A 20865-nucleotide genomic window follows, 5' to 3' on the forward strand; every position below is an offset into this window, starting at 1 on the left:
AACGTTGGGTCCAGTGTTGGTGTTATCTTTGAAGTCGAGCCTAGTTCGACGAATGTTCTCGTTCGGGGGTCACATAATCACTTTCGACATTGGGTCTCAAAGGATCATATTGTTCCCCAGTGCTTGAAAATGGTGGTAACTCCGAACCTCCTGACATTTTGTAAAGATTGATGTTCTTGTGGGTCCTACGGATGGCTCCTAATGATCAAACCAAAATTGTCAGGTTTGAATGCAGGTAAGTAAAAGAATGGGTTAAAGCCAAAAATAGGCTACAAACTTACACAAATGTACCGATGTCGCCCACAAACCATTTTCGTCCTACTGTCGCCTACAAACTTTCAAAAAATGTACCAATGTAAACAAAAACTTTTAAAAAGTGTACCAATGTAAACAAAAATGACTTGCTACTGGCTAAACTGGTTAAAATCAACACGTGTCGTTCGTGGATTGGATCTTAATTCTTAAATAAAAAAAATTTATCAGGTCAAAATTAGTATGTAACAGGTCAAAACTATAAAATGTTGATATTAGCACATTTTTTGAAAGTTTGTAGGCGACAGTAGGACGAAAATGGGTTTGTGGGCGACATCGGTACATTTGTGTAAGTTTGTAGCCTATTGTTGGCTTTAACCCTAAAATAATGGACTAACCTCCGGATGTGGTTCCTTCGGTTAGGTGGGATATGAAAGGTGTGGTGTTGTTTGTCTTTTGCCGAGCCTCCAAGGTAGGGATGAAAAGAAGATTAGAGTGTGTGTGGATTGATTAGCCTTTAGTAGAGGGTTAGAGCCACTATTTATAGATGTATAATTGACGGTTGTGTGCAATAACCGCTATAATCATGCCCATTCTTAATAACTGCCATTAGAATCTTCTAATCATGCCTACAACCTACTCCACGTTCTCCACGTTCCTGATATGTAGGATATTAGTCCAGCTCAGCAATGCCAGGTCAACCCTGTGAGGACGTCACGCTACCAGACACGTGGGGTTGACTTGAATATGCTGAAGCTCCTGACCAAGGGTTTTGTGTGTTGGACGTCACGCGTTGCACGTGACGCAGCGTGGCGTGATGTACGTCATTAATTACAGAGAAGAATTATTGACAACTATATAAAACAAATTAGATGACATATACATAGTAACACAATGTTGCAAACAATTAAAACTCAAATTACTCATGAAACCCAACGAATGATCAATGTCAAAAGAAACATAGCTAATGCAGAGAAGCTTAGATTTTGCAATATCCACCCTCTTGTCGCTGCAGATTTTTCAGGACTTCGACCAGTAACATGCTTCCCAAGCAGTGGCGGAACTTGAACCCGGATACAGATTGAGCAGGTGTATAAATTTAATACTGTAAATTTTTCATTGTCGGAGATAAACACTACAAAAAACCTCATTTTTTGGCCAAAAAAAAAAAAAAAAAAAAAATTAGTGTTAAATTTTTTTTTTTCGTTAAATACAGGTAGGGCGGATACCCCTTTGGATAACACTATGTTCCGCCTCTGTTCCCAAGGTGGCAAGGTCAATACTCGCAAGTGTGAAAATACTCGCAAGTCAAGGTTTCCTTAATTTTAATCAAAGTTTCATCCTAGGAATGCCGAGATCCGTGTAGTGGTTCCTCCTCTTCTTCCTCTAACCTCAATGGTGAAGTCTTAGAAGGAATGTTGGCCCAGATACAAAGATAATGTTTAAGTATGACACTCCACCTTTTTTTTTTTTTTTTTTTTTTTTTTTTTTTTTTTAAGGAAGAAGCTAGAAGTGAACTCATGACCTCCACTTTATGTTGCATGTCACATAAACATTAGACTACCTTCGGATAAAATGCAATAGAGATCTCATTTCAACATAACATCAGTTAAGAATTTTTTTAAAACAATCACATGAATGTCAATATCAACATCCGAAGAGCAGCATTCAGCTGCATTCATATCATTGACTAACAAAGGTGAGTTTAAAACGTTCGAATGTACATGGAGGACAACAATCACAGACCCTGTTATTATTGGGTAACATTTAGAGCTCAAATCATCAAAACTAAAAGGGCCCATTGATATGAGTAGGTGGCGTTTTGAGCATCTCTAAGGTACAAAATGCATACAAAAGTGTTTTTATCACATTGAATCTTCTATAACACACTCATTTTTTTGTACTTAAACAATGACTAAATTATATCTTCAGGAAGCAGCACCCTCAATCTTCTAAACATGTATTACAGTAAATCGCAACCGTCACTGTAATCTTGCTAGCATGGACAAGCATAAAACTGACATTACTATGTATTTGGAGAGTGTAGTAGATGTAAAGAGAATGGTCGATCTATGTCATAGTAACAATCTGTGATATGGTAAAAATTCTCTCTTTAGGAGTCCGTGGTTGTTTCTCTATTTTAGAGTTTTCACGTAATTCTTGTGTTGTTAATTTTCCTTATGTTTTGTCATTGGGTTGGTTGTTGGAAATTTAGTCGAGGCCGTGTTTTTTCCCCAACAACAACATCCAATAAGATTACAGAAATGATATATTATACCTACTAAATTACGTTTGATGATGGATTTTTATTTTTATGAAGGAAGATCCAGTGAAATATTACTCTAAATAACAATCAACAAAAGAAGAACCTACAGAAATCATTATTGACAGTTTCATAAAACGAATTATATGGTATATAAATTACAAACACAATGCTGCAAAGATTCAAAACTAAAATCAATCATGAAACCCAACCACTGATCAATGTCAAAAGAAACATAGCCAATAGAGAGCAGCTTAGATTCTGCAATCTCCACCCTGTTGCCGCATCTGACTTTCCCGGACTTCGACCCGTCACATGCTTCCCAAGGTCGATCATGATTTCGAACTTACAATTCGCCCTCCCCGTTGTTGGTTGTATTCTCGTGGTAACCGACAAATTATGAAAATTGCACGATCCCTTTTGTTGGTTAAACGTTTGAAAATACTTGTTAAAAGCGTAAGATGCATTATTTCTAGCATCTAAACCATTGCAAGATGACCCGTAACCTAAACTAGTACAATCGGAGTAAGTACAAGCGTAGTTAATGCTATCGGCAAGATTAGGGTCAGTTTCACTGGCGTCTGGTGCTAACACGCACCACTCTCTTGGTAAGTACCGGACCCCCTTAGCTGGAACCAGGGTCCGGTTATTTCCAAAGTCAAGTTTATATTTAACAGTACCATCATAATTGAAAATACCCCAATGCCTTTCAAAATTTCCGGGTTGTATGCTTTTCGCATCCTCATCAATGAGCCCGAAAAAGTAAACGTCGGGTGGTGTTTTTCGTTTAGGTGTACCTTGTCCTTGTATGATCCTACTTAGCAACCCTTGGTTAAACTTCCTAGCATATTGTATATTCGCATTCGTGTCCCCATCGGTGGGCCACCCGATCTCCCCGACAATAATGGGGACCGACGAAAATCCATTTTTCTCAAGTGTCCACACAAGGGTATCGTAATTAGCATCAAACACATTCATGTAGGAAACAGGGCCATCTACGACTGGAGCGTTTGTTCCATCAAAGAAAGCAAAGTCAACAGGAAAATGCGGGTCCGCGTAAAGGCTTAGAAAAGGGTAGATGTTGATGGTAATAGGCGCTGCATTGTCACTTAGGAATTGAACTATGGAAATCATGCGATCGTGGATATCGGAGCGGAAGTTGCCTTCTGATGGAACACCCGAATCACTTTGGTACACGTCAGCGTTTAATGGGACCGTTACTTTGACTTGGCTGCCTAAGCCAGCTTTAATCATTGCTGCTTGAATGTTTTGAAGTGCTGGTAGTGTTGCATTTGTGAACATGTCTTTGTATGTTTTTAGAAATGGTTCATTTCCAACTGCTACATACCTAACAAGAATCAACATTTCTTATATTATTCCTATATAGTTGATTCATATTCATATCAAAGAGCTTACTATAAATTTCAACTACTAGAGTCCATAACCGAATAAGAGAATCAGTTACTATATATTTGGGAGTTATTATCTACAAGCCAAAACATGAAGAAAAAAAAAAACCATATTCGTTTACCCGTTTCATGTGTATAAACTAACCTTATATCGACACCACGTGAAACATATGCAGAAACATTTCTTGTCACCCATTCCTCAGCAACCGTGACACCACTCGCCAACGGAGCTAATAAATCATTAGGGATCCCGACCATAACTTGAATACCCGAGTTTCGAAGTGCCTCCAAAACCCGAGGTTCCGCTTCAAACAACTTAACCTTATTGAACCCATTATCTTTCATTAACTTCACTACAATATTGGGCGATAATGGGTGTGTCGCCATAGTACCCCAGTTAACCCCAAGACCATGAACCAACAAAATCTTGATATTTACAATGAAAATAATTACTAGAATTCGAAAAAGTGATGAATTTTGAGATTTCATTTTGTGGGAATGAAATGTTGCAAAGGTTTTGGCATGATAAACATTGTAGATATAAGGTTAAAGAGGAACTTTGTGTAAAGGCAAGGAATTGGACAAAAGTTGAAAAAGGAATTGGATGCAATTTGGGGTACCTAAATGAATCAAACTTGAGTTAACTTGTTCTAGAGATTATTTGTTTCAGATTATTTGGAATAAAAGTTAGCTACTTGAGCTCTAAATGATTTTTATTTAACAGTAAAATTATTCAACAATGGTATTCTAATAATGTGTAGTATTTTACAAGATTCAATGAAAGTTGGTACTAATTATAGATGTTTTGTTATAAACCCAGTTTTTACCTTCTTTACAGGTGTGTATTTGTTCAATTCTTTGGGAAACAAGACAAGATATAATTATAACATCAAATAAAACAATAATTTCATAACTAAATAAATGTAAAACTTCATATAAAAGAATTGGTTACACATAATGGGTATACAAGACCAAAATCCCAATAAAAGAAACGAGGTTATGGCTGACCAGAATCAACCATAATGGTTTCATTGACTTTGACCACATCAAAAAGTCAACCATGAACCATTTGCCATGTAACAGTCTACATCTACACTACACCCCAAAACATGAACTCTTAAAGAACCAAGTTAAAGGCCCAAACAGTGTCTCTTACTTATGCAGAACAGAGTCACAAACAGACCAAGCAAGCCTGCAAAAACTAGACCATGATCCCAACTGGTTCACTAAGATTCACCGTATAAACTGAACGGTTAAGACAAATTGTTTCATTTTTTAAGAAAGTACATCACATCTCCAAAGATTGACTACAAGTGACTCAATTTCACTACTGATGATCAAATTGCAACCTTGAAGATTCAATCCCAAAAGGGTTTTTCCCAACTTTTTGATAGATAACATACTCTCGTTAGAAACAAGAGTGCAACCCGATAAGGAAAGAACCTGCAAGTTTATATGGACGACGTTAGACAAACAAGAAACACCAAAATCCGTGATGTGGCACTTTGAAACGTCGAGATCTTTGAGCGATAAACAATTTTCTGCAATAGCAGCCAAGCTTTTGTCACTGATCTTCCTGCATCCATTAAAATTGAGAACTTCTAGGGTTCTGCCATGGATTTTAGCCATATTCACAACCACTTCATCGGTTAAGTTTAAGCAATCGCTAAAGTTGACTTTCACGAGTCCAACCGTGCAAGTGTTGAGAAGTTTGATTAGGCCTTTATCGTTTATCCCACACAGCCCGGTTAGATCAAGATTATGCAGATGTGGACATAACTTCGTGATCATCGCCAAATTTACGTTTCCAAACCCTGTGCAGCTCTTGACTGTTAAAGATCGTAAAGATTGACTTCCGAAAAAGTCAACAGTTTCTTGGTCCACATCTTTGATCCCTATACACTTTACAAGTGATAAAGATTTCAACATTGAGTTTTGATTCGATAAAGTTCCTAATATTCCGTATTGGCTGATCCTGTTACACTCTTCCAACTGCAAACTTTCAAGAAAACATGCAGCTTCTGTAAAGGATATTAACCCTTTATCAGATAAAAAGCAACACTTTTTAAGAATCATATGCTTCAACACTTGACAACCGTTCCCAATAGCTTCAAGACTCAAATCTGTGACACCATAGCATGAAATTAGCGTTAACGACGTCAAAGATTCAAGACCTTTTGCATTACCCATCGCCCAAAACCCTTTTTGACTTACGTTGCGTAGGCTTGTTAAAGAAAGATTAGTAATTGACTTCCCGTAACGACCGATAACCGCTAATGACAAGTCGGTTATGTCTAAAGATTGAAGCTTTAACTTTGTAAGATTCAAAGATGATGATAATAATGTAGCAATTCCTTGGTCTTTTATAAGTGGACAGTCTTTAACTAAGATTGATTGTAGATTCGGGCAGTTACGGGCAACAGCTTGTAGGCTCTCATTTCCAACATTTTTACAAGATTCGATTGTTAAAGAACACATATTCGGGCAGTTTTTTGCAATTGAAGCTAAACCCATGTTGGAAATCGAAGGACAATGGCAAAGATCAAGACTTTCTAACAAGTGGCATTCTTTCGAGATCTCGATTAAAGATTCATCCCCAATTAAAGGAACATTCCATAAAGAAAGAGACTTTAAAGAAGGGCAGCCTCGGGCAATAGCCAAGAATCCAATACTTGTAACTTTATTACTCCCCCTGACCGAAAGCTTGCCCAACCCACCTCGGGCAGACGTACCGACTGCAATGGCGGCAAGTCTAGTATCGGTTGCTTTCTTTCCATCTAAAGACCTCGTAAGATACCCATCGTTGTCTTGTTCATCATCTTTTGATGACAAGTTGTTAACTTTCTTTGACTCAATTTCTGAGTTTCTGACATTACTTAAGATCATAAGCCAATGCTTTGAAACACAAGAGGCGGCACTTCTTGATTGGCCACTGGATAAATGCCTAAAGATCTCGTAGAGACATTCATCTGGGAGGATTTCAATTGATGGATTATTTTCCTCAACAGAAAAGGGACTGTATGGGTCACTGATTTGTACCCGTTTGCAAGGTCGGTTGTAAACATCAAGACCATAAAACAAATGGGTTGGATCCATTGAGCATAAAGATCCTCTTCTATGATGTCCATCACCCCCTATACATCCAATAATCAAATCATTAGTAAAGGATATTTGCCGTGTACTTTGCCTATTCTGTCACAAACTATAAACTTGAACAAACAATGATTTTCAAAATGCAAAAAGTCTTCAAAAACCAATCATTTATGCAAAATGTTAGTGTTCTGTTGTATTTTTGCAAGAACTATAACTTTCTTTGCAACAAAGACTACAACTTTATCCTAAAGCGGTTCTTAAGTTTTAGTTTTACTTACACTTGATCCTCATAACAATGCTCAATGTACAAAGTTTCATAGTCAAAGTTTATACTAGTACAATCTAGGGTTTCAAAGTGATCATAATTAAGCTCTTAAATTAATTCAATTGACCACCTTTAGTGTTAAAGTTTCAAATATATATCCCAAAGTCACTTAACTTATACTACAAAAGTCAAGTTCATCATGTCAATTCCCTATTCCTATCAGCATCCAACTTACAGGTAATCAAGACTCTTAAATGCCTAAATCATCCATTAATGAAAAGCAAACAATAAGCAAGAATTCAAGAAATATAAAAGTTGAAACTACCCCAATTGAAAATTCCAACAAGATCCAAGAAATAAAATTCAATTTTGACCTACAAATAATACCCAATTTGAAAAAACAGCAATGAAGAAAGATAGAACAAGCTTACCGCTGTAATTAACCAAAGTAGGCATCTTTGTAACTCTTGAAAAGAACCCACCAAAAAGAACAAATCTTTCACCAAAAAGCACAAACAGATTATCAAAAAAGAGCAGTTGTTGATTGAGTCCTTATCTAAAATTGATTGCATTTAATTGTTTTTCTGTTGATGGGTTTTTGGGATATATATACATGGTATGTACATAGGTAGGGGTGCATGTATGTTGAGTATGTGAGGTTTTAGTCTTCAGATTGACAGATTCTTTCCCCCAAAACCAATCAACTAATTTGTTAGATGCATGTTGCAAAACATTCATTGAATCTTTTTAAAAAACAATTTTAATTTGAATTTTGTTATAGTTGGGTGTTTCTACACTAGTACCACTTGTACCAAACCACCAGCAATAGGAGCCCATTAACATATTTATTTTAAATTTTAAATCATTTCCCATGACATGATTAGGTTGAATCCATGACACTAGTAGATATTATAAAAATGTAAACACAAAAGTGAGAAGGTTTGTCTATTCGAGACATTCGAGATTTCGAGTTTATGACTTCTTGTAAACCCACTTGACCACTTACTAACGTAACCAAAGTTGTTACCTGTTGTCACTTTGACGTAGAGTTAAATATGATGTTTTTTAAGGAGAGGGAATATTTTATTTGTGACGTCAATGTTAAATTTTGAACTCCCAATATGGCGCTAGTACACGCTAAAGCACAAGCCAACCATTGGCGCCAATAACACCAAGAAGACAATGTAATTGCGCCATGCTCTCCTCGAGTGCATATTTCTTTAGCGGGGAATTGGCATATATATGCTAGTACAATATGTGTTATCAATTGTACATTGATTTAATTAAATAAATAAGGTGAGTCAATGTGATGGTAAATTGATGTGTGATAGATGGTACTGAAATGTGATGAGTGGGTGATGATAATAAAATGTTGAGGTGACGTTGATGTAGCAAGAAGTGATTGAAAGTAAATAAGTGAAGGTTGAGAGTGATCTTATGGTGAATGTCAAATTTGAGTGTTGAAATTGAGCGAAAATATTTTGGGTGATTTGTTAAAATATGATATAAAGTTAAGTGAAAAATAAATATACAAACGTATAAAGTTTAAAGGACGTGTCGAGGTTTTATTGGCTAAAAGAAATATGACACCTCCTTTTTGCCTGTTGGGAACAAAATTGAAGGTCACCATCGTCACTTTTGACGTCCCATAACAGAAGTTAGGAGTGTCAAAAAATGTCAACTCAGAAATTGATACCCGTTTGACGCCCCGTAGTGGGTGGTCTAAAAAGAAATGTCTGTTCACCGATACATGTCAGTCAAAAATGCCCGTAGTGGAGCAACAACAACAACATTCAATCTCACATAAGTGGGGTATGGGAAGGTAAGACGTAGACAATCATTCCCCTATCCTAAAATAAAGAGAAGTAATTTCTCCACCTGAACTTGCGGGCATAGCCCAACGGTTCCCCCCATATACTTTGTGTCATGGGATAGGGAGAGGTCATGAGTTCGATCCTTAGGGATGACATGATTTTCTTTAAATCAATTGAACACCAACCAATAATGGTGGTATATATTGACCTATAGGGAGATTTTACCGGATTCGTTCACGGACCTCTATCCCGGAACACTGTCCGAATGGATGTGTTCCCTGGTACCGTCGATCGGGTTCGGGTTTCCACCCGAACGTGTGTGTTAGGTGCAAATGATGAGGGTCGTTGAAATAAATGATCTACCGATGTCAAAAAATCGTCGTTATAAAAAATTTCCCCACCCAACACATAAGTCCAAGAGTCCATCCTTTTCTAAAACCAATTGGTGATAGAGGGACTTCCCCTTTGACTTATATGTATACATTTGTTTTTGTCCATGACCGATGTGGGATATTTTCCCAACACGCCCCCTCACATCGAGGCGTGGAACGGTTGTAGAGATGGCGGCAAGAAGAATGCCTGGCCCAATCTCTTTGTAGCGACGGCGGCACACTAATGGGGGTCTGACTCGGACTCGCTGTAGAACAAACCGTCCACCTAAGCTCTGATACCATGACAGAATTGATAAATCGTATAGTATAACAACATGCACAACACATAAGTCCAAGAGTCCATCCCTTTCTAAAACCAATTGGTGATAGAGGGACTTCCCCTTTGACTTATATGTATACATTTGTTTTTGTCCATAACCGATGTGGGATATTTTTCCAACAACCTTCGACCAATAAATAGGTTGAAAAGGAAAATATGAGACGTCATGAAAATGGTAGAATCAAATTTTAGTGAGTTTTAAACCTACTCGAAGTTCAATTTAGGCTTTAAGCGGCAGTAAAGTCACCAAGTAGAACGTTTTCATGAAATTCTAAGAGGCGTTTTTCATTTTTGAACAAAGCAATCCATATGTTCTTATCCACTTTTACAATATCAATCTATACTTTTTCACTCAGACCCACAATCGAATTATGTCATCTCATTCAAACTTACTCGCAAATCTTTTCCATCACATTCATTTATGTCACATCGTCACGTTAGTCATCTCATACATATAATGAAATAATTCTCATAACCACTAAACGTCACCATATCAAATGGTCTAAAGAAAAATGGTGTTATACTACTATGTTCTTATGGTGATGATTTACAAATTATTATTACTATAAATATTCAATAATGTATTTAATCAACTCTTTTCTTTCTCTTTATTTATATACATTGGTTGAATTTGATGCTATTTCTTTTTAGGTGAAAAACATAAATTAGAATTGAACTGACCCAACGATCTTCTAGACAAACTTACAACAATTAAAAACAAAATGTAAACAACATTGATTTAATAAACAATCATCCAAACTAGGTCTAGTGAAGCCACCAAAAATTTGAGTCTTCAAAAAATTAGACTATCAAGGCATCGAAAATAGTTGATGTAGCAACCAATTGAAAGCGAAGCCAAATAAAACGTTCGAAATTTCTTTAGACAACATGAACACACTCAGAGGTGTCTTCGAGCATAGGCAAGATAGGCAACCGACTAGGGTCCAAAAATTTAGAAGGGCTCAAAATTTTGAATATGTAAATATTTTTCTCAATATATTTAATTAAATCAATCAAAAAATTATCAATTAAGGTTAAAATACTCTGTTTTTAATAGTTAAATACAATGTCAGTAAATAAATAGATAAATTGGAGTATTATTTTTTTATGCTAAAAAAATATAACGTATATGTGGGCTCATTTTTATTTTCGTCTAGGGCTTTAATTGTTGAGACTGCTCTGAACGGAATTTTTTTTCAAAATAGTAACCTTTTTTACATACTTTACAGAACTAGAAATTAGAAACTGGAGTTTACATATCTAGTATAACCGGTGTTTTAAACACCGGGTTTCCATGTGTCACTTCCAAGCCGGTGTTTCAAACACCGGTTTCTACCTTTTTCTGCCACATCTTCACATGACCGAGCACTAGTAGCCACCCGTGCCCTAAACCGGTGTTTGAAACACCGGTTTGCAGGGAATCTTCACCTTTTCTGAAACCGGTCTTTGAAAGGCCGGTGTCGCTTTTTCTGTATATTTTCCCTTATCACTTTGATGTATCACTGTATGCTTACTATATCCTTACTGTATCACATTGAAGTATCAAGCAAAAGTAGGATTTATTTCTTTCTCTATTTATACTATCATAATCTTCAATCAAATAACATCACAAAAACAACACAACTGCAATTCAAAAACAACAAAATGTCTAATTCCGAAAATGATGGATGGGAATACCTTCTTGATATCGATGATTCCGACATAACCTATATTGGTTCGCAACGAACTCAACCTGTACCCCTTACTAGTCGCGCTCAAACCACTTTGGTGTCGACCCCGTTGCCGACTGGTTCGGCGACCCGGTCGCCACCTTCACCCCAACCTACTCGTAAAAAACAAAAGCAACCAGAACCTTTTACACCACCACGACCTATGTTGCGCGGTTCTGGGTCTAACAAAACGAACCAACTATCGTACCGTATTCCCGGACCCGCTGGTGTTTTCCAAGATGCGTACGAACTTCGCAATAATGAGAATAACGTTGTGGATGAGAAGTCCACGCAAGATTTTATAAGAGAAGTGATAAACAAAGCTGAATTTGATGATTCCTTTACAAAAGCTCCGTGGATTAACGCCATGGAGTTTGCATATCCATACGGAGGTAAACACTAATATTGTGTTTTGTTATATAAAAAACCTAGAAAAATATGTGACATTTTATTTAATTTTTGTGACTGAAGGGAGGTCTAATATAGCAGACATTCTGTCACAACGTAAGTGTTACTGGGTCGATCAGGTTGTTGGTGTTATCAAGACTTGTGCTCCAAATGTTGTAGGCGATCTATCTATAACGCTAAAAGTGAGTTTAAACGATCCATTTATATTTTTTCAAAAATTGTATGGGTTTCACTAGAATGTACTAATGTAAGCGTTTATCATTTATTAATAGGACACTACTGGTACAATCAAGGCATCAATTAGTAGCAAGATCATTGATGGTGTGCAAGGAAAGTATGAAGGTGTTAAAGGCATACGCCCAATGTTGTAGTAAAAGCTTCGCACCATTGATGCCCTTTGCATCTTCAGATTGAGCGGCACGACACAAATTTCTATAAAGGTGGGCTAGAACCGCACTACCCCAACTCAAACGCGGCTTGGGACTCAAGTCTATGATGTTCCAAATATAGTTCAACGGGACATCGTGGGCATTAGCGTCAGAGAATAGAACGCCACCCATTAGTGCCAACATGTAGACTCTAGCCCGTTGTTGGATACGTTCCTCAATCTCTACAACTTCTCTATTCAATTCATTGATTAAACAAGATATTTTGATCTTTCCTGTCTGTATATCCGCTTCAGCAATATGGTTATCGGCAATCCCTAAATATTGAGTAACTAAATGTCGCCATTGGGCATCTTCCATAGAATGCCATATTCCGGTAACAGGGGGGCCGTCTATGGGTAAACCCCATAGAATTTGAACATCTTGCAACGTTATAGTTGCTTCTCCTACGTAAGTTAAATAAATAATACGTATACATTTATGTAATATATAACTGATTATTATCTAACTTTTTATCTAATACATAACATTTTATCTAACTTTTTATTTAACAATATAAAATCCAAATGATTATTATCTAACATTTTATCAATAACATTTTATCTAACAATTATATATCCAAAGGTAGATTATTATATAACAAATATATTCAACATTTTATCAATAACATTTTATCTAACAATTATGTATCCAAATGATTATTATCTAACAATTATATTCAACATTTTATCAATAACATTTTATCTAACAATATTATATCCAAATGATTATTATCTAACAATTATATTCAACATTTTATCAATAACAATATTATAATGCTTAACGATTTATAATCACAATTTATCTAACAATAATATATTCAAATGATTTATCTAACAATTATATTCATATGATTTTTCTAACAATTATATCCATAATTTATCTAGCAATATTATATCTTACAATTTATCTAACATTATAATCATAATTATATCTAACAAAATATATGAAACATATTATATCTATAATTAACTCTAACAATATAAACATAATTAAAAACCTCAAAAAATACCTATCGGGAAATGGAAAGTATGCGTCTCCGGGCGCCATCTTTCAACCAAAGCTGTAATTAGAGCGTGATCCAATCTTTGTTTACCGAGTTTGCACACTAAACCCAAACCCTTTGCATTAAGATAACCTTCAACCCGTGCATTTATTCGTTCATTTGGAAGATCACTAATATGTTGCCAAAATGTTAAATCACATCTTCTTGGCTTTATAAGTGCATCACTAGGAATTTTTTCGGTAAATATCGAAAACGATCTATGTGAGTTTAGTGATTGTAAAAATAATAGATCCGGATTAAGAGGGATAGATCTACCACGCACTTGATTATCCATATTTAGGTGTATTTAGGAACACAAATTTTAACGAAATTGAACAGAAAATCGTTTGAAAATCATTTAAGTGGAGTAGTTTATGCAGACCGATGGTTGATTGATCGGGTATTTAAAATCTTCGAAGCCGGTGTTTCAAACACCGGCTTTCTACGTATCGTTAAACCAATACGCATGTAAAAAGTTGGCAGGTCGTTCAAGTTAATGGAGCATTTACTGTTTTTTATTGAAACCGGTGTTTCAAACACCGGTTTGTTTGGTATATGTTTTTTTTTTTTTCTTATATATACTTATTTGCTATTTTTCCCTATAAATATTAGTAAGTGTATGATCATCATTCATTATAAACTACAAATCTATCATGACTTCAAATATGGTGTCAATTGAAGTTCATCACGGGTGTAATCTTGATTACGAAAATGATGAAATTCGTTTAACAGAAGGGGAGATATCTACGTTTGAAAACGTAGATATATGTGGCTTTGGTATGGAGAAGTTGAAAGAGTTTCTTCGAAGTAAGTTACCGGAAGATGAACGTTCGATGGATATCTACTATTATAAAGAAGGAATTACAGAACCCGAGGCAATGATGTATGATGAAGAATGGTATACAATAGAGGGGAAAGCATGTATACGGCGTGAAAAAATTGTTTTGTATATTGTATTTGGAGTTTTTGAAGACGCCATTGAATTCGACACGCTCTATGATCGTGATGGTGAATACTATCACGCACCTAGGCCTTATTGCACTTTAAGATAATTGTTTTATATAAGTAGTTCGTGTGGTGTTCATTAACAAATGTTGTATTGTTAATAAATGTGTCTTGTTTATTAATAATATTATTGTAAAACTAAAAATGTCTAAATGGTATCAGTTGGTACGACTTGCTTAAGTCGATTTAGGTTCTAAATATTTTTGTGTACTATCATTGTGGTAACTACTAACACTTGTCTTTGGTAGTTTGTTAAACAGACACTCACATATTTTTCTATAGAATGGCGAAGTGGACAGTTTAGTCATTTAATAAATGTTGTATTAGTTTTGTTTATTATTTCCTAGATTTATAATAAATAATACTTAAGTTGAATAGTAATTTTTGAACAACACTTTTATTCATAGACATAAACACGGTTACATTTTTTTTGTAACAAAATACATAATTAAAAACGTAATCAAATCACACATAACATAAAATAAACTAAACAAACCATTACGTGAAATAACTATGGAAACCTAGTAGGACATGTATTTCTGTTGTGGCCTTCTTCTCTGCAGATACCACACTTTGGTTTCTGCTTTTCACGTTCATCCATCTGGCCCGAAAAACATTTCGATTTCTTCCTTCCCCTGTGCTTGATCAATCTTGTTGGATCAGCCTTAATTTTCCTGTCAACCGTTGCCCAATAACTCATGTCTCTGAGTGGATTAAAGAAATGGCTATATTGTTGTCTCCATACAGTAGTTGTGTACTTTTTACTACCCAACACGGTTGTATCTTCATGTAGATGGCTACAAACAGAAATGGCATGAGAGCAAGGTAATCTGTGGTGTTGCCATCTTCCACATGAACACTTTCTAGCAGCAAACCTTACGGTGTAATCGGTGCCACCTTCACCGCTTCTTTGATAAGTTGACTGGACCTTGTACACACATCTCTGGTAATCGTAACATGTTGTTTTGTATGTTTGGGATCTTATTTCTCGTTCGCGATAGATTTTCCAAATGTTCTTGGAAAGTGGTGAATTCCATTGAAAAGCTTCTCGATATTGATCGTAAAAGTGTTGCCTAGTGTAGTCAAACGTATATTCAATACACGCTCTAATCGACATCATTTGGGCATGACGCAACACGTTGTTGAGGGATTCAGCAATGTTTGTCGTTGTGTTACCCCAACGACTCTTTTCACTATCCCTATAGACAGTCCACGTTCCTAAATCCGCATCTACCAATTAATCCCAAGCCTCTTGACTAACCCCTCTAAGTGCTGATACAACATTCTTGAACAGTATCTGATTGGCTGTCGAACCGACTGTCCAACACAACTTTTTGATCGCTTGAATTTTATAGTGTTTCATTACGTTGCTACGAATATGGCGCAAACAATACCTATGTTCCCAACCATATGTCTGTAAACTCATGGCATGTAGGATACCCTGGTGGCGATCAGATATAACACACAGCTTCCTATTGCCAACAACATGGAGTTGCAACAAACCCAAAAACCAAGTCCAACTCTCGTTACTTTCATTGTCAACAATTGCGAAAGCAACTGGCAGAATTTGATTGTTAGTATTTTTGCCAACTGCGGTAAGCACCTTACCATTGTAAGCCCCTTCCAAATGGGTTCCGTCAATGCAAATTATCGGAATACACTGGCTATATGCTCTAATAGCTGGACCAAAGGCCCAAAATACATACTTGAATGTGTCTACACCGTTCTCAACTCGAGGGCTATATAAGAATTCTACAATTGTATCGGGATTGGTATGTTGTAATTCATTTACATACCTTGGCAGATCTGCAAAATTACTTTCCCAAGTTCCATACATTCGTTCAATGGCAATACGCCTAGCATTACATGCCTTAGCGTAATTAACATCCACCCGCCATATGTGTTTTATGTATGCTTGGATGTTCTGAACCGAAAAAACAATGTCTTTACTCACTTGATGAGCAATGTCAGTAGCAATCAAGCTAGATGTTAAACAACGATTGTTGTTTTCCTGGACATTTCCATAGCAATTATGTTGATCTTTCCATTTAACAATTCTCCATACCTTGTATCTATTATGAACTGAACCACTTACAGACCACGAACAATGTCTTCTTTCTTGTGGACCCTTGTAATTTGAGCTAGTTGTATAGCAATTTGCTTTGAAATAACCCGGTCTACTATCTTGAATAATGAGCTCCCTATTATTTCGTATATTCCATCTACGAACAGCATACAAAAGTTCAGCTTTGTTCTTGAACATCATTCCTTTTGTAATAACATCGGGTTGATCACAATTCCAAACAACCCATGATTCCTCGTCGTCATCATCGAATGCAATAGGATTACTAGCCTCACCTTCATTAACACAATGGAAACGTGAAACAGGTGCAATTTGTTGAACTTGCACTTCATCCTCTCTACCGGAGTCATCTGAAACATTTTCTTCAACACTATAGTGATCAACTGTATTGTCAGTGTCGGTTGACATACCATCACCAGCGTCTTCATGTTCTTCTTGAACTTCATCATCAATTACTGATGGACCAGCTTCCATTTCTGCAATCAGATTCATAAAACCTGAATCTTGTGCGTTTGAAAAGACTTGCTCATACTGAATTTCAATTTGAGCCTGATATTCCGGATCATTCTGAGAGAAAAAATAAATACTTTCCAAAGTATGATCGTCAGTGAGTTCATTTCTACAAACATTTCCATTGAAAACAAACCACAAGAACATTCTCAACGAATGTGTTCTTTGATCGGCCCCTACATAGTTGTATGCCATTTGGTTTAACTGCACACAGTTAATCTTCTTAGACAACACAAAAGTCCTTCTAACTATTGCTTGATCACCGCTTAGCCAACTATTTTTGAAAGTAAGTTGGCCACCCCAAACAAAATGAATCATAAACGGACGAATTGTAGTCATTTTTTGGTGTGAGATAAGCTTTTTTAGTAGTTTTCAAGCTGTCATTTTATGATGAAAAAAAGCTCATTTTGATGTGTTTGGTTTTGTATTCACTAGTTTGTGATGTTGTTAATAAATTGCAGATGATGGTAATTTAAATAAACATACAAAGCTCTGAATACTAATCACGAAAAGATAGGGTTTCATGGTGATACAGTAAAAGGGAAACACGAAAAGATAGTGTTTGCTGGAGTTACAGTAAAAGTGATAAGGGAAAAAAATCATACTTTTGCTTGATACTTCAATGTGATACAGTAAGGATATAGTAAGCATACAGTGATACATCAAAGTGATAAGGGAAAATATACAGAAAAAGCGAAACCGGCCTTTCAAAGACCGGTTTCAGAAATGGTGAAGATTCCCTGCAAACCGGTGTTTCAAACACCGGTTTAGGGCACGGGTGGCTACTAGTGCTCGGTCATGTGAAGATGTGGCAGAAAAAGGTAGAAACCGGTGTTTGAAACACCGGCTTGGAAGTGACACATGGAAACCCGGTGTTTAAAACACCGGTTATACTAGATATGTAAACTCCAGTTTCTAATTTCTAGTTCTGTAAAGTATGTAAAAAAGGTTGCTATTTTGAAAAAAAATTCCTCTGAACGCTAGGGAATATATGATAAACATATGATCGGTAATACAAATTCATTGAACACTAAAGTCCACCAAACATCACCCTCCATCAACTACCAAAAAAGGAATCCAATGTCGAGACGGATAGAACGGACATAGTAAAAAGAAAGCAACGACCGAAAGAAGTGAGTGAAAGAGTAGAGAACAAGATGTATCGGTGAAAAAAAGGAAAAAATGTGAAGTAAGATATTATGGTATAAGTTAAAAAACACATCCTAATAAAAAAAACGTAATGTGAATTACAAGACTAGGTGTGCGTTTAGTTAAAATCAGCAGTTCAATGAACTTGGTAATTTTCCAGATAAAGAACATGAAATTTCAAAATACGACTATCGCAAGTGGAATGTGGATTACACCGTCCTTCAATGAACTTGGTAATCTAATTCACTGTTTTCTAATGAAATATCACATAGTGTGACTTATGCATAATTACGGTTTGTAAATGAAGGCAAAATGAAACCAGATTACGTACATTGAATACATGATGAGTCCTATGACTCATCAATATTAAGTTGTCAATTACCCTAATACATGTTTTCACTCGTTTTCAAATCAAACTCAAATTAGCCACGACATACATTATCACCAACTTATCCATAAATCTGACTCGCCAAAAATAGAAATCTAAACAATATAAGGGTGACAAGATCGTCATTTGGATAGGATTAAGATGATGCACTTTTTGTCTCTAGGCTAATGATTTAAACTCATTCAATCAATTATGATGTTTTTCGTTGATTTTGACTCTTAAACGCACTTTGACCGAACATAAATTATTGTTTTCGTGTAATTTTAGTCAACATGTCAAAGTGCATTCAAAAGCCCAAATAAAAAAAACGTTAAAACTGAAGGTCTTGGAAGCCTAATTTCAAAAAAATATTAGGACAAACTGTCTACGGTTGTTTACCAACTGATATATCTCAAAAAAATGCATGATTTAAAAAGAAACGGTGACTAAATCAGAACTACGATTCAAAAAATACAACCATTCAAAGTTCAGTTCGTGTGCAACTCCTACCACGCACCAAGCACCACACACAGTGCATGGTGTTCGATGCGTGATGCACCAGAAATTAGGTTGTCTTGATGAAAATCTCGGTAACACACTGATTTACATGCACCGTGCGTGGTGCATGATGCGTGATCAAATAACATTTTTGCAATTACGATTTTTTTAAGGGTATATTGTTAAACATTTTTTAAAAATAGGGAATTTCATAAAACTTTCTTTTATCATAAAATTTTCTTTTAACTACTTATAAATTTTCTTTTATCTTAAACTAGTTTCATGGGCGAATTCAACTAATTTAATAACATTGCTTGATTAATATGATTAGAAATAAATAGCACTTATGTGGGCCTTGGGGTGGATTGGAATAGGGATTATCACCAAAATGTTCAAATATTTTGGTCCCTTTGCACCAGAGCAAAAAAAAAAAAAAAATTGGCAAAATGCCCTCGCAAGGCGCAAGGTACCTTGCGTATAGACAGGCGCAAGTACGCAAGCTTCCTTGCGTCATTGCGTCATTGCGCCTTTATCTTATCAGGATAGGATTTTCAGGATAAGATTTCATTAGATTTTCTAGATTTTCATGGATAGAATTTCGATCCTATATAAAGAATGTCCCTGGAACTTGTAATTTATCATTTCCTCACAACTCATTCCCAAAGAATTTCAGTGATTATTGGCTACACAAGGTACATTTTCAAGCATTTTTTTGCACTACCTAAGTATTTATGAATTGTGTTAATGAAGATAAATTTGTTGTTCATATATGTTGTGGGGGTTCTTTTGAGTTTATTAACAACATTCCCATGTATTTACCCCTAGATTGTTTTAGAATTCGGCTAAAACTACCTGTTGCACCTATAAAACCAATGAATCAGAGAATATTATTAAAAATGTTCTTAAAAAAATACAAATGCCACCCAATTCATCTGTTTCAATGAGATACATTTATAATAACCATGTTTTTGATATTACGGATGATTATGAAGACTTTCAAGAGTTCTTACAATATGCAATTGTAAATGCTCCGATTGATATTTATGTTGTTGAGAAAGTACGAATGAATCTACCACAACGAAACCCAGAAACACACGTACCACAACGAAACCAAGAAACACACCAACCAAAACGAAACCCAGAAACACTCCAACTACAACCAGACCCAGAAACGCACTCAACACAAGTCACTGAACCAAACCTTCTTAATTTAGAAGCGGAAGAGCCTGAAATGCCACCTCCAAACACTGAAGAGTTTGATATGTTTAACTATGGTGTTGAAAACGTATGTAAAATTAAAGAAGGAGACCACCCGTTTGAGATATCTGTTGTCGCATCTAGTGATTCAGATGGAGAAAAAGACGGAGACGGAGACGAAGAAGATCAATATGAAGAAGAAAAGCAAGATTTATTCTGGAATATGCCACCTCTATTGAGTCAGCAAGAGCAAGAGCCTGAATTTACGACTCAAACACCTACCACGTATAGGGTATCAGATTTAATTAATGTTCGTCAAACTTTTTTGAACAAGGCCGAGTTCATAAACACTCTATTTACAAAATGTCTTGAAGAAAACTTCCAAATTAAGCCTGTAAAGATGGACAAATCTCGATACACCGCTGATTGTGTGTTGCCAAACTGTGAATGGAAAATTAGTGCTTACACAATACGGAACACTGAAAACTTTATGGTAAAGAAATTGCATGATGTACACACATGCTCACGCACACTAATTATGGAAAACAATAAACATGCTACCAAAAAGGTGTTGGGTAGTATGCTTGTGGATTCTTTCAAGTCTGCAAACCGAGAATACAAAGCAAATGATATACGTGCGGATATAGGACACCGGTTCAGTG

General features: G+C 36.0%; 3 protein-coding genes across 3 annotated transcripts; all 3 read right to left on the minus strand.

Annotated features, from left to right (window-relative positions):
* Positions 1-2713: 2713 nt before the first annotated feature.
* Positions 2714-8479, minus strand: LOC139901947 (glucan endo-1,3-beta-glucosidase 5-like). Its single transcript, XM_071884609.1, has 4 exons — positions 8429-8479; positions 8289-8309; positions 4070-4350; positions 2714-3863 (listed from the first exon to the last, which is right to left on the minus strand). Exons 1-4 carry the CDS (start codon positions 8477-8479, stop codon positions 2714-2716), a joined length of 1503 nt encoding a protein of 500 aa, XP_071740710.1.
* LOC139898385 (EIN3-binding F-box protein 2-like) lies at positions 4861-8015 on the minus strand. Its single transcript, XM_071881112.1, has 2 exons — positions 7714-8015; positions 4861-7058 (listed from the first exon to the last, which is right to left on the minus strand). Exons 1-2 carry the CDS (start codon positions 7736-7738, stop codon positions 5200-5202), a joined length of 1884 nt encoding a protein of 627 aa, XP_071737213.1. The 5' UTR covers positions 7739-8015; the 3' UTR covers positions 4861-5199.
* A 3741-nt stretch (positions 8480-12220) lies between the features above and the next one.
* Positions 12221-13689, minus strand: LOC139901948 (serine/threonine-protein phosphatase 7 long form homolog). Its single transcript, XM_071884610.1, has 2 exons — positions 13362-13689; positions 12221-12756 (listed from the first exon to the last, which is right to left on the minus strand). The coding sequence occupies exons 1-2, from the start codon at positions 13687-13689 to the stop codon at positions 12221-12223; spliced, it is 864 nt and encodes a 287-aa protein (XP_071740711.1).
* Between the last annotated feature and the right edge of the window lie 7176 nt (positions 13690-20865).

Source organism: Rutidosis leptorrhynchoides, chromosome 3 (genome assembly GCF_046630445.1).
Source record: "Rutidosis leptorrhynchoides isolate AG116_Rl617_1_P2 chromosome 3, CSIRO_AGI_Rlap_v1, whole genome shotgun sequence".
Taxonomy (NCBI): domain Eukaryota; kingdom Viridiplantae; phylum Streptophyta; class Magnoliopsida; order Asterales; family Asteraceae; genus Rutidosis; species Rutidosis leptorrhynchoides.

Coding starts and splice junctions, on each gene's coding strand:
- LOC139901947 (XM_071884609.1), bottom strand. CDS start 8,479: ATGGCGCAATTACATTGTCTTCTTGGTGTTATTGGCGCCAATGGTTGG. Junction 8,310..8,428: donor TTGGCGCCAATGGTTGGCTT/GTGCTTTAGCGT, acceptor AAGTGACAACAG/GTAACAACTTTGGTTACGTT. Junction 3,864..4,069: donor TCACGTGGTGTCGATATAAG/GTTAGTTTATAC, acceptor GATTCTTGTTAG/GTATGTAGCAGTTGGAAATG.
- LOC139898385 (XM_071881112.1), bottom strand. CDS start 7,738: ATGCCTACTTTGGTTAATTACAGCG. Junction 7,059..7,713: donor TACTTTGGTTAATTACAGCG/GTAAGCTTGTTC, acceptor TTGGATGTATAG/GGGGTGATGGACATCATAGA.
- LOC139901948 (XM_071884610.1), bottom strand. CDS start 13,689: ATGGATAATCAAGTGCGTGGTAGATCTATCCCTCTTAATCCGGATCTA. Junction 12,757..13,361: donor TACTTTCCATTTCCCGATAG/GTATTTTTTGAG, acceptor TAACTTACGTAG/GAGAAGCAACTATAACGTTG.